This window comes from Phyllostomus hastatus, unplaced genomic scaffold (assembly GCF_019186645.2).
Source record: "Phyllostomus hastatus isolate PE091 unplaced genomic scaffold, TTU_PhHast_1.1 phas_contig_58, whole genome shotgun sequence".
Lineage (NCBI taxonomy): Eukaryota > Metazoa > Chordata > Mammalia > Chiroptera > Phyllostomidae > Phyllostomus > Phyllostomus hastatus.
In genome coordinates, this window is record NW_025333916.1 from 42,226,255 (window position 1) to 42,238,800 (window position 12,546).

The window sequence follows — 12,546 nt, forward strand, 5'->3', positions numbered from 1 at the left end:
CACCTTGTGTGTAGACAATAAACAGAATTGTCTTAGAACTCTTACTTCACATTACCTTTTTTTAAAATATATTTTATTGATCATGCTATTATAGTTGTCTAGTTTTTTTCTCCCCTTCACTCCCCTCTACCCTCTACCCCCCTCCCACCAGTATCCCCACCTTAGTTCATATCCATGGGTCGTGCATATAAGTTCTTTGGCTTTTCCACTTCCCATACTAAACCTCCCCCTGTCTATTTTGTGCCTACCATTTATGCTGCTTTTCCCTGTACCTTCTCCCCAATTCTCCCCCCGCCCCCTCCCCATGTGATCAATATTTCTGTGAATCTTCCTGTTCCAGTTGTTTGCTTAGTTTGTTTTTGTTTTTACGTTTAGTAGTTGAAGCTGGGAGTTTGTTGTCATTTTACTGTTCATATTTTGATCTTTTTCTTATATAAGTCCCTTTAACATTTCATATAATAAGGGCTTGGTGATGCTTTAATCCTAAATATTTCAACCCCCTTAAGTCAGAGAAAGGAAGTAATTCTGATTTGGGGGTTATGGCACAAGAAAGTCTTCAATTTGATAGTGAAGAATCACCGATGTTCTAATTTTTAAAAAATGTCACAGAATTCTGCAGGTGACTTTTTAAAAAACAAATCACGAGTGAAAGCTAAGGGGGAGATTTTGACACGTGGGGAAGTGAGTGAGAAAATCATGGAAGTGGAGGTGTGAGTTCATTTCGGTCACATAAGTCCCCCTTTGCCCACGCCGAGTCCCAGCATGCAGCGCGCATGTGCCTCGGGCAGCATGTGCTCCTTGCGAGGAGCCGCGGATGCCCAGCAGCCATGTGTGCCTGCCGGGGTGGCACAGCTCTGTGGGCTGGTTCCCTGCGGCGTGCCGCATACACCAAGCTCAGGGCAGGTGCTGCTCTTCTTGCAGGTCCAGGGAGCGATGGGATCATGGTGACCTGGAAGGACAACTTTGACTCCTTCTACAGTGAAGTGGCTGAGCTCGGCAGGTACGAGCCAGGGCCCCTGTCGAGAGAGCAGCGCATGAGACATACTCCCTGTAAGGGTAGACAATGAAGATAAACGGTGTGTTTGCCAGTGGGCAGAAGTTACAGATACTGCATTTGCAACACAGCCTATAATCGCCATTCAATACCCAATGGCCAGGAAGTAACGGAGACATTTTCAGCTGAGGTTCTGAGAGAAAATTAAGACCCAGTGCCCTGAGCTGCCACTGATGTAACGGAGTGACTCCCGCTGTGCCCCCGGGGCAACACGCCCACAACCCATCCTTAGGGAACTCAGGGAGGAGTCACCCGCCCCTTTCCTGTGGGACTTCATTCTCCCCTGGAGTCGAGGGTGAGAAAGGCTGAAGGCGCCCCTCCGGATCCAGCTGCACAGGGAGCTGAGGGCGGAGGAGCGGGGGACTCGAGCACAGCAGGGAGAAGGCTCAGCGGGGAGGGGCGGCCTGGACTCAGACAGTGTCCTCAGGCACCCAGGCCCCTTTCAACTGCCCTGCCGCACACACCCATCCACATCGCACGTCACGTGCTATGTGGCAAGAAGGAGGTCAGAAGCTTGACGGCTGAGCTGGTCCCTTTCAAAAATTCTGTCCCCCAGCAGCAGCCTCTTACACTCAGGTGGCCATGCTGTGGGCGGGGTGGGGGTGGCTGTCAGGAACCACGCCGCACGGGGCAGCCACCTCAGAGCAGCAGGGATCCACCACACCTGCATCAAGTTCCTGATCGGCAGTCATTCTGTTGGCCTCTCCTGGGCCTCGCCCCATGTCTGCAGCCTCACCTGGGACATGGTCCCCAGCGCTTTCTCATGTGGCGGCAAAAGCACTCCAAGAGAGCAAAAGAGGAAGTGTGAGGCCTCTTTAAGACTCAGCTCAGAAATCAGCAACCACACTCCCTCCAAATTCTGCAGGTCACAACTAGCCCCCACCCAGCCCAGGTTCCAGGGAGGAGAGAGAGACCCCCGCACGCACACACGCACACACTCCACGCCCCCCCCCCCCCAGCAGGAGGGTGAGCAAAGGAGTGCGGCCCTCTTAACCTGCCACAGCCTGCCCTGGCCACAGGTTAGTTTCCATTCCTCAATGTCCCACCCCCTCCACACTCCCACATCTCAGCCAACTACGGCAGCAGGCTCAGACCTGAGGTCCGAGACCCTGTGGTCCAGAGTGTGTCGAGGGGCCATCGAGGCTTCTTGGGCGTGGTCCCTGGGGTGCAGCTCTGGCAGCCGCAAACAAGCGACGAGTGGCCTGCACACGCACCTGCAAAGTCAGAATGGCAGTGACACGCCTGTTGATGGGGGGGGTGGTGACCAGGAGGCACCAAGTAGCCCCTCCGGAGCTTCACACACGATGAGGAAACTTCTCTGTGAGAGCCAGGGTGGGGTCTGCGCAGTGGGTCTCACCGTGCGGCTCCTGCTGCACTCAGCAGGCGGGGGAGTCACGGGGCCTGGCCAGACCTGGCGAGCGGAGTCTGCCTGGGGGAGCAGGAGAGACCGTCACCCGGCCGGGGGGCTTGGACACAGGCGGGCTGCCTCGGGGCCGTCGCAGGGTGCGTGGACAGGCTCGGTCAGGAGGCTCACCGGCCATGGGGGCTCTCTGAGCCTCTTCTCCATGATATTCGGAGGCCTGACAGTCCCTCCCAATCTGTGTTCCAGGGGCAGGTTCTCTGTCGTGAAGAAGTGTGACCAGAAGGGAACCAAACGAGCAGTGGCCACGAAGTTCGTGAACAAGAAGTTGATGAAGCGTGACCAGGTCACCCACGAGCTTGGAGTCCTGCAGAACGTCCAGCACCCGCTCCTGGTCGGCCTCCTGGACACCTTTGAGACCCCCACCAGCTACGTCCTGGTTTTGGAAATGTGCGTACACCTGGACTTGTGTCCTCTCTCTGTAACCATCAGCCTCAGCATTGAGTGTTTTACTGTTGCTTCGTGTAGAAATCGGGATTGTGGGGTTCACAGAACTTCTCAAAAGCGTGTCTATGCTCAGAGCACCGTTTTACACCTTCCCAGCACAGCCTTTAGGTAGGTGCCGTCCCACACGGGAGCAGCAAGGCTGGCATCACCATCCGGGCTCCTGCTCGGTCTCAGCCAGCCCGGAGATGCTACCTGGTCCCCACAGGTCCTCAGAGCTCTGCCTGGTCCTGGTTGTTGTGGGGCTAAAATGACGTCCAAGCAGGGACCTGGCTTCTACGGGCCTTCAGTACCCGGCTGGGTCCTTTCCAGCTCTGGGAGCCTGATGGCTGGGAAGTGCCCGTCTTCCCTGGGGGTGCACACGTGACGGGCCTGGAGTCCCCGGCGAAAACCGACGAGACCGCCGTTTCTGGTTTAGAGGCTTTAGTGCGTTGGGCCGTCGTTTCCCTTTGCTTGGGAAACTGAAGGTTTTGGCCTCATCGTAGTGTTACTAGGATTTATTCCATAACAATACTATGAAGTTATTCCCTACCAAATTACCGTAAAGTTTTTCTTGATTACTCCGCATTATCAGTCAAGTGGCTGATCTTCCTATAAGTTTCTGTTTTGCAAACAAAGAGGGCATCATAGACCAGTGGTCAGAAAGGTCGGGGCCGGACTACCTCACCTCAATTCCAGCCTTCAGTTACGAGCTGTGTGACCTCGGAGCCAAGTTACATACCTTCTCTGGGCCTCAGGTTCCTCATCCATAAAATGGGAAAATAAAACACTCTTCTCAGAAAATTACATGAATCAATAGAAGGTATTTAGACCCCAGCATATGGGCAGCTGTGTATAAGTGTTTTTTATTAATTTTTTACTTCTTTTGTGTATGTGTTTTTCAAATATTAAAAGTAAATCCATAGCAGGAAGACCAGTGTGCAGCCCTTACTGTGTTGCCTTTTGCCTGCCTCCACCTCCGTTGTCTGTACAGCCTTCCCGTCCCCCCATTCTACAGGTGACAGAACTGTGGCTCCGGGTTTGAATGGAGCCGGCTGGGCAGGTGCCTCCGCTTCCCTCTGCGGGTTTGCCAGCCCTGTCCCCCCCCCACACACACACACACACGTGCGTGCGCGTCGCCTGTCACCACCCTGCTGTTAACAAGAAATCGCCCTCCCAGTGCAGTTGCACCTTCAGGTGGAGCAGGATCTTCCAATGCCGACAGGGCACTAACAGTGGGGCCGGAGAAGGCGCGTCTGTTTCGCACGAGGCCAGAGAGGTCTCTGAAGTGAACCAGCAGCGCGATGACAGGCGTGCACGTTCCTCCCTCCACAGGGCTGACCAGGGGCGTCTCCTCGACTGCGTGGTGCGATGGGGAAACCTCACCGAAGGGAAGATCAGAGCGTACCTGGGGGAGGTTCTGGAAGCCGTCCGATACCTTCACAACTGCAGGGTAGCACACCTGGACCTAAAGGTGAGTCCCAGGGCTCCCGGGACAGCAGCGTGTGGGGGTCCACCCTCCGCTTGTCCTCTGATCCCAGGCCACATGCCCCAAGAGGGGCTGGGGATGAATCTGAGAAGGTGGGAAATGGGAACACTGACTTCCAAACTCTTGTTTTTAAGAGTTTGCTTTCGGCAGTGTGAGATTTCCACACATTTCATGGGATTTCAGGAGGTTATGGGGGTTTTGCTGGTCTGGTGTGGGGCTGGTTTGGCGTGGATGGCGAAAGGAAGGTGCTGGGAGGGGAAGTGACCGCCCAGCGTCGTGAGCCGGCACATGGAAGGCGCTGCCTTACGCTAACCCCCAGAAAGGGCCGGTGTGCGCTGCACCAGGGCAGCGGCGGCTCCTCTGCGTTGCTGCTTTTTCCTCCTCCCATGGGCCTGTGAGCCGGGAATTGCATCCTGTTTTGCACGTAACAGTTTGTTCCAGTCGACCTCACACGTTCCAGTGAGCATCGTGCTTAAGCTGAAGACTGGGGTTGATGAAAATGACAGTTGCCTTGTCCTGTCTTCCAGCCCGAAAACATCCTGGTGGACCAGAGTTCAGCCAAGCCCACAATTAAACTGGCTGACTTCGGAGATGCCGTCCAACTCAACACGACCTACTACATCCACCAGCTCCTGGGGAACCCCGAGTTTGCAGCCCCCGAAATCATCCTGGGGAACCCGGTCTCCCTGACCTCGGATACGTGGAGTGTTGGAGTGCTCACATATGTACTTCTTAGTGGCGTGTCCCCCTTCCTGGACGACAGCGTGGAAGAGACCTGCCTGAACATTTGCCGACTAGACTTTAGCTTCCCAGATGACTACTTTAAAGGAGTAAGCCAGAAGGCCAAGGATTTCGTGTGCTTCCTCCTACAGGAGGACCCCGCCAAGCGTCCCTCGGCTGCGCTGGCCCTCCAGGAGCAGTGGCTGCAGGCGGGCCACGGCGACGGCAAAGGCGCGGGCGTCCTCGACACGTCCAGACTGACTTCCTTCATTGAGCGGCGCAAACACCAGAACGATGTTCGACCGATTCGTAGCATTAAAAACTTCTTACAGAGCAGGCTTTTGCCTAGGGTTTGACCTGTCTTGAAGTTCTTTCTCATTCTCTTTCACCTGCCAATCAGCTGTCCATTTGAACTTTGAAGAGAGACACAAACCAACGTGACTGCTCAGCTGCCGTATGTTCATCGTGTGGAACTCACCCCCCGAGCCGGCCGCGCTGGGCTGTGCTCGGGGCTCGGGCTGCCAGCCGTGCTGGGGTGGAGGACCTTCTCTTGCACTCTGAGGGCGGAGACAGCATTGCTGTGTCACAGTCTTTCATTCAGGTTTCTGCAAAAAACAAAAAGAAACTTTTTTTAAACAAACTCAAATAGAATTTTGCAAATTTATCATTTTCCAAGACTTATTCAAGGAAACGAAATGCCTGTGTTCAACCACTGGCGTTGACGGACAAAACGGAGATACTGGACACCTCTGGGGAAGACCCACCGGCCCGTGGCGGCCGGCCCGCGGCCTGGGCCGGAGCTTGGCATCCGCCCAGCTCTGAGCCTTGCCAGCTGCCTGGTCTGTGCGCGTCTCTCTGGGATGCCAGACCAGGTTTCTGAAACGTGCATCCAACCTCAAACCTTTGCATAAAAAATAGAATGAATTGTTTTGCTCTGATGAAATGTAGGCCTTACTTGTATATAAGACTGGTCCTGCCTTCGGTCTGTCCTCTTCCCACCTGCCTTTTCTCCCACACCCTGCCCTCTGCCTGGGGCACCCTTTGGGGGTCAGCGGGTTCTGCCCACCACCGAGGACATCAGGCCGGGCCCTGCCCTGCCGCCCCCACCCCCAAGCCGTCAATCAGATTGTTGAGCAGTACACAGTCCGATGAAAATACTGTAAATGCACTCATTGGGGGGTTTTTTGGTTTTATTTCATATCATGTGCAATGTCGTGGCTTTAACATTTTATGCAACTATTTATGAAGACCTCTGTTGTACCTGTAATAAATATATAGAAAAAGCACATACTTCGTACGGTGAGCTTTATGGTTTTGTGTGTGTGTCGGGGGTGGGGTGAGGGGTGGGGGGTCGTAGCCCGGTGCCATCCGTTCAAGGAGACCTAACTCTTTGTGAAAGTGGTCAGTTTTGAGGATTGTAAAAAGCGATTTCATACTCTGAATATAAAACTGGACAATAGGGTAATGTTTTAAATTTTACTATGCTATTATTCAGAATGCCAAAGTATTATTTTTTTTTCCCCAAAATCAGTCTGGACATTTACTACTTTTTAGACTTTTTGACATTCAACTTTCGGTATACCAATTGGCTAGCCTTTGAGCTTTTGGTAAGAAATAAAAGCCGATTCAGCACTAGCAGCCTCGAGGCCAGCGCCCCCTGGCTGAGTCACTGTGGCAGAGTCACGCTGGTGAGGGGCAGCCTTCCACAAAAGACGCTGGGTTTCTGGGCACGCTTGAATTTTTGGGGGTGTCTTCTTATCTTTGTTGTGTGAAATACACTAACACGGAGGCCAGCTGCTTCCCGAGCCAGCCAGACACCTGGGTCTTGAGCCATAAAGTGGCATAGTTAAGACTTGCAGCTTCCAATGTATTTTATTTATTCTTTTGTTGGGTTTTGTTTGTTTCTTGTAAAATTGTACAGAAACTTTTTAAAAGAAATTGGATTCAAAACTGGATGTGTATTCGTAACCTCACAACTTTTATTTGTGTATTGTTTCTTTTATCATTTCAGTTAAATTTTTACGTTATTTTGCATGTATATTTCTTTGTACAGAGACCTTACATGTTTACACAGTATGATGTGATGTAAATATTTTATTTTGCCATCAGTTATTTTAAAAAATTAAACATATTTGCCTGATTTTGTGTTAGGCCTTTTATTTGAAGTGGTCATTATTGAATCAAAGAGATCACTGAGGGAGAGGCTGAAGGGGGGGCCCCTCGGGGGTCAGGGAGGGGGCGCTCCGGGGGAGAGTCTCCCGGACTGGGACTTGGCCGAGTGTGGCCAGGCTGGTTCACAGAACCCGGACACAGGTGTGTAAACCAGAATGCCAGCTGCTTACCCTGGGGCTACCCCTTGTCCCGGTTAGAATATCTAAGGCGCCCTGTTCCTTGATGGGTGTGGAGTCAGAGCAGAGGAGAGAGCTGCTGCATCCTAAAGTTAACCTTGTCCAGACGGAGTGAGGAAAAGGAAGCGCTTAGGTCCAAGCACCCGTGTTACAAGCCAACCAAAGATCCTGCCCCTGTGAAGAGCCCCCCAACTCCACCCCATATGGAGGTCACCTTGTCCTGGGGGACTTGGGGAGCAGGATTCATTTTTCATCTGTTTGCTGAAATCCTGAAGGTAAGACGGGCGTGAAAGGACAGCATGTGTCCTGAGACCCTAAGTCAGCGAGACAGATGCTCGCCCTGAGGTGGCACCTCCTCTAAGTGCCAGGACACAGGTGGCTGCACAGGCTCTGGAGGGACAGAAATGTAAGGTTGGTGTTAGCCCCTGCAACAGCACGCAGGCGGGGTCTTGGGCCCCAGAATGTGTCGCATGGCCACCACAATTTACAATAAATTATAAGCATCATCTTAACAGCAACCATTAATCCAAAGGATATTAGACCACTGGGAGGAAACATGTTTTCAACTGTGCATTTGTGAGACTTAATTTTGAGGACAAAAATAACGTGTGGGACTAATAGGATGCTCTGAGTGTGGGGGTGGGGTGTGTGTGTGTGCAATTTACAAAAAGCACACAAATCTTAAGTATATAACTCAATACATTTGCACATAGGTGTTTACCTGTGATCACTGCCCAAAGCAAAATACAGATGGAAGTGCATTAAATTTGTATATTAATTCAGGGAGAATCAATACCTTTTACTATGTTAAGTATTCCAATCCATAAATACAATACGGAAATCTAGGCTCCCCACGTAATCCCACTTACAGCAATGGGGCACCCAGGGGGTTGGGTGACCCAGGACAACCCGGCAATGGTGGCAATGCAGGCTCCCCACTCAGTCTTTGCTGATGGAGCAGAGGTGGGAGCCTCTGCACGTGTTCTGCGGTGTCTGGCTAGAGCAGCAGTTGCTGTCTGAAAGCTTTCTGTCTTGCTAGGTTGCCCCTCTCCTGGTCCTTTGTCTAGGGAGAGCAGGGTTTTGTTGGGACTGCTGTTGTCTGCAGCCGTTGGCAATTCCAGTGGGACAGGAAACATCTCTGCACCCCAGCTTCCCAGACCTGCATCTCTTTTTGTTTGTTGGTTTAGGATTCTGTGATGTTGGTCTCCTGAGGTGGGCACGAAACAACCACTTAATCTCACTTGCAAAGTGACCGATTTTCTCAGTTATAAAAGGGGGAACTACACACCAGCATTTGACTTCACCAGCGTTTTTAAGTTCGTTGCACTTTTCTGCTGTACTCACTTCTATTTGAAATCTCATTTAACTACCAGCACTAGTATTCCACTCCCACTGCACAGTAACCGGACGGAACATCCGGGGAAGGATAACTGGCAAGGGAAGGTAAGTGAGGCCTGGCCAGGGTGCCGAGCAGGAATGGCCCAGCCAGCCCTGGCTGCTCGCTCACAGCTGTGCACGCTGCGGGGCTGGAGGGGATGCAACAGTCGGCTGGCTTCTCAGGATGTGTCTGGAGAAAAAGACTGACTCAGGGAACCTCTAGAAGGGGAATGCAATGAACTGTCCAATAGGAATTCTGAAGGAACAAAAGAAAGGAACGCGCACGTGGGCTGGAAGGGAGAGCAGAGTTCCGGGCAGCGGCCCCAGGAAGGGTCCCAGCGTGCAGTCGCCCTGGCAGCAGGGCACGGACTCAGGAGAGGAGGGCAGGATTCCGGTGTAATCCGAGGCAGCAGCACATTTGCTTCCTCGGGTCTCTTTCTTCCACTGGCAACCTATTTACAAGTCAAAAGTTTTTAGGGGTTCATCTTTCACTGTGCGGCTCCCTTCTACTGCAACCCCAGTTCAGAGGCATCGCTTCTGCATTTCCCAGAGCCTTCCCCTGCCTCCTCCCAGAGTGCAGGAAAGTCGGAGGGTGCACAAGGCTGAGCCCCTCACAAAACCCGGGGACAGTTCAGGTTTTAAAACTCATTTTCTTATTTACAGTGACTGCTTGTAGAAAACATGCATCTCTGCTCCATTTTTAACTTTAAAACCTCTTTTACCCCACGTGTGGGGTGCCAGGTGGGTGCTAGACACACTCGGGGCGTGGGCAGTGGGAGTCACCTCGGAAGTGACATACATAATGGCGTCGCCACTGTGCTGTGCCCCTGGAGCTAATATAAAATGATACGGAGTGTCCAAAAAGGCCTCCTTTACTCAATCTCACCCCGTCCATCAGTGTCTTTATGACTAAATTTATCTCATGTGAACGTGCTCACACAGGAAAGAATGTGTCAGGCCAAGCGACGTAAAAACAGATTTTTGAGACACACCCTATTGATAATTTGAGATGTGCCCATACAGCTGGCTTGTTAGGATGCGGTAGTGACCTGATTTTCATGTCTACTTCAAAACTCTTACATGAAGAGAAATGATGCAAAGCATCAGTCTTTTGCAAACATGAAAATGACCTTCCCCGCTAAGCTCAGCCCAGCCGGAGCCATTTCTGTGGGCTCACCGAGCGTGGGAAGAACTCCGTGTTTTCCGATTTCATGGCCGAAGGTGCAGAATAGGGGTATAATAAATGAGAGTAGGCGTCACGGCTGGGTGGGTGTTAAATTCACCCGCTGTACCCCTCTGGACCATCCTGCTTTTCTTTGAGGCCGTCTCCTCCCCTGTGGGACTTTGCTCAGACCTCAGCCAGGGGCCACCTCTGACGACAACGACACAGGCTCTCCTCCCAGGTGGCCTCAGTCGATCTTGCTCCTTTGTGTGTAACACCATGCTAGTCACCTGTGGCTTTTTAACAAATCATCACAAACGTGGTGGCCCAAAGCAAGAGAAGTGTGTTTTCTCCCAGTTCTGGAGGCAAACGGTCCAATTTCAGCATCGCTGGGCTGAAGTTAAGGTGGCGGCGGGGGCTGCACGCCCTGGGCACCCGGGAAGGCTCGTTCCCTCCCTCTTCCCGCATCTAATAGCTCCCGCCACCCTTTGGCTTGTGGCCACGTCAAGCCAGTTTCTAAGGCCAGCGCCTTCAGATCTTTCTGCTCCGTCCTCACACTGCCTTCCCCTCCACGTGTGTGGGTTAAACCCCTCTGCCTCTCTCTCTCAGAAGGACCCTTGCCCTGGCATGTATAGAACTCCTGTGGATAATCTCTCTACCTCAAGATCCTTAACTTAATCACATCTTTGCCATATAAGGTAACCTTCGCAGGTTCCAGGGATTAGGACACAGATGTCTTTTGGAGGATGGACCTTTTTTTTTTTTTCAACACGCCACACCATCTCTGCACCAACAATTCCTAACTCTGTGTCCCCAGCCAAGTTCCCTGTGCTCCAGGTCACATACCAAGGAAAAGGATCAGATACGCCAATTGGGCGTAAGGATTGCTTTTAGCTGAAGGCAGTTGGAAAATAGCAGATGTAAGGAAAGTTCCCTGCCCTCCCCTTCGTCAACCTAAAAGCAGAACCTAAGTGGCCAAAGGTGTCCCCCTCCCCTCTCCACCAGCCAGGAAAGACGGAAGTCAGCCGCTGGAGAAAACATTAGACCTGTCAGCCTTGAGTTGACATTAGAGGAATCTACATAACAAATTTTACTAACTAACCTTTACATTTGCTTTGGAAGCCTAAAGCTGTTTCTTTGTCCTCTCGTTTCTCCACAGACTTCTTGTTCTTTATGGAAGATGCCATATAAGCCAACACTCTAAGCCGTTCCTTGAGTTACTCAGTTTTCCTTAGATGTCTCCTATGTACCCATGAGGTTTACATGCTAACAAACTTAGGTTTTTTTCCTCTTGTTAGTTTGTCTTTCAATTCAGGAGTCTGAGGCAATAACTCACAAAGGTAGAGGAAAAATTACTCTTCCTCCCCTATACCTAACTCTGCTTAGACACTGAAATTCAGTGTTTACCTAACACCCACACCATATCTGCCCAGATTCTAGGCCAGAAATCTTGAAACCAGTGTTTGTCCTGGCTTTCCCCTGCCATTTGCATTTCATCCACCTCCCAAAACACCCCCTTGGCCCTTCCTCTCCCTCCATCACCTCCTTCTATGTCCCTATGCGCCCCACAGAGGCCCCCTAACTGGACCCGTGACTTCCACTGCTGCCCACTTTTCATCCTTTACCTGCCCAGAGCAGAGTCAGTCTGAGGAAATGCAATCAAAATCCCTGCCTAAACTTGGGGTCTGTGAGGATGACGTCGGCCCCTACGGTGCCTCTGCCTCACCACATGCCATTATCTCCTCGCTGCCTTGGCTCCAAACACTTGGTTCGCTCAGGGCCTCAAGCATGCTCCCATCTTACCTCGGGGCCTTCACACACCATCCTGTGTCTACCTACGCCCTCTGGACCCCCACGCTCACCCACCAACCTTGACCTGACTGCCTTCTCACCTCCGACCTCAAGGTAGATGTCCTTGAAGGTAAGTCCTTCTGGCCCCCAAGAGCTGGCCTCTTTTAGTCCCTCGCGTGCCCTGTTCTTTTCTGCGCTGCACTTCCGTGCATTAAGTGATGCATTTTTTTTACGTGTTTCATTTCTGCTTCCCCCAACTCCACTTTTAGATGGTAAACTCCATGCAGGCGGGGATCTTACCTGTCTTCTCCATCACTGTTTCTCAGGAGTCCGTTGGTGCACAATAAACAACCATCCTCTCACAAGGTCAAGACGTGTCATGCACCCCATTTCCAGACCACTGGGCACAGGCTCCCCTGGACCAATGAACATCCCTGAGTCAAACAGACGCTGGAACAAGGCTTCCAAGGAAGTAACACCCTTTTCTGCTGATGCGATAGCCAGAAGTCCCTTCCCTGGGGGATCTCTGGGGGATCCCTGCAAAGCCAATGCCGGCCCCTTCCCTCAGTCCAGTCCCTGCCTGCCCTTTACCCCTCCCCCTGCCAGGCCAGTGTGAGGCCAGGATAGGGTCAGTGGTGTGGGGCCAAGGAGACAGCCCAGGGATGTCCGTCCTCAGGAGCTGCAGGGCGCCTCCTCCCCCTCGGCCAGCACAGAGCAGCTGCACTCCATCACTCACTGGGCCACTGGGCTCCCCTCCCCAAG

At 52.2% G+C, this 12,546-nt stretch overlaps 1 protein-coding gene across 7 annotated transcripts in view; it reads left to right on the forward strand.

Annotated features, from left to right (window-relative positions):
• TRIO (trio Rho guanine nucleotide exchange factor) overlaps positions 1-7,246 on the forward strand; it is a 325,844-nt gene extending 318,598 nt beyond the window's left edge. For all 7 annotated transcript variants that reach the window (XM_045848128.1, XM_045848129.1, XM_045848130.1 and 4 more), the window contains 4 exons: positions 922-1,000; positions 2,664-2,864; positions 4,233-4,371; positions 4,914-7,246. In XM_045848128.1, coding sequence (XP_045704084.1) covers positions 922-1,000; positions 2,664-2,864; positions 4,233-4,371; positions 4,914-5,462 — 968 coding nt within the window. In that variant the 3' untranslated portion in view covers positions 5,463-7,246. The remainder of the gene's footprint in view (positions 1-921; positions 1,001-2,663; positions 2,865-4,232; positions 4,372-4,913) is intronic.
• The last annotated feature ends 5,300 nt before the right edge of the window (positions 7,247-12,546 follow it).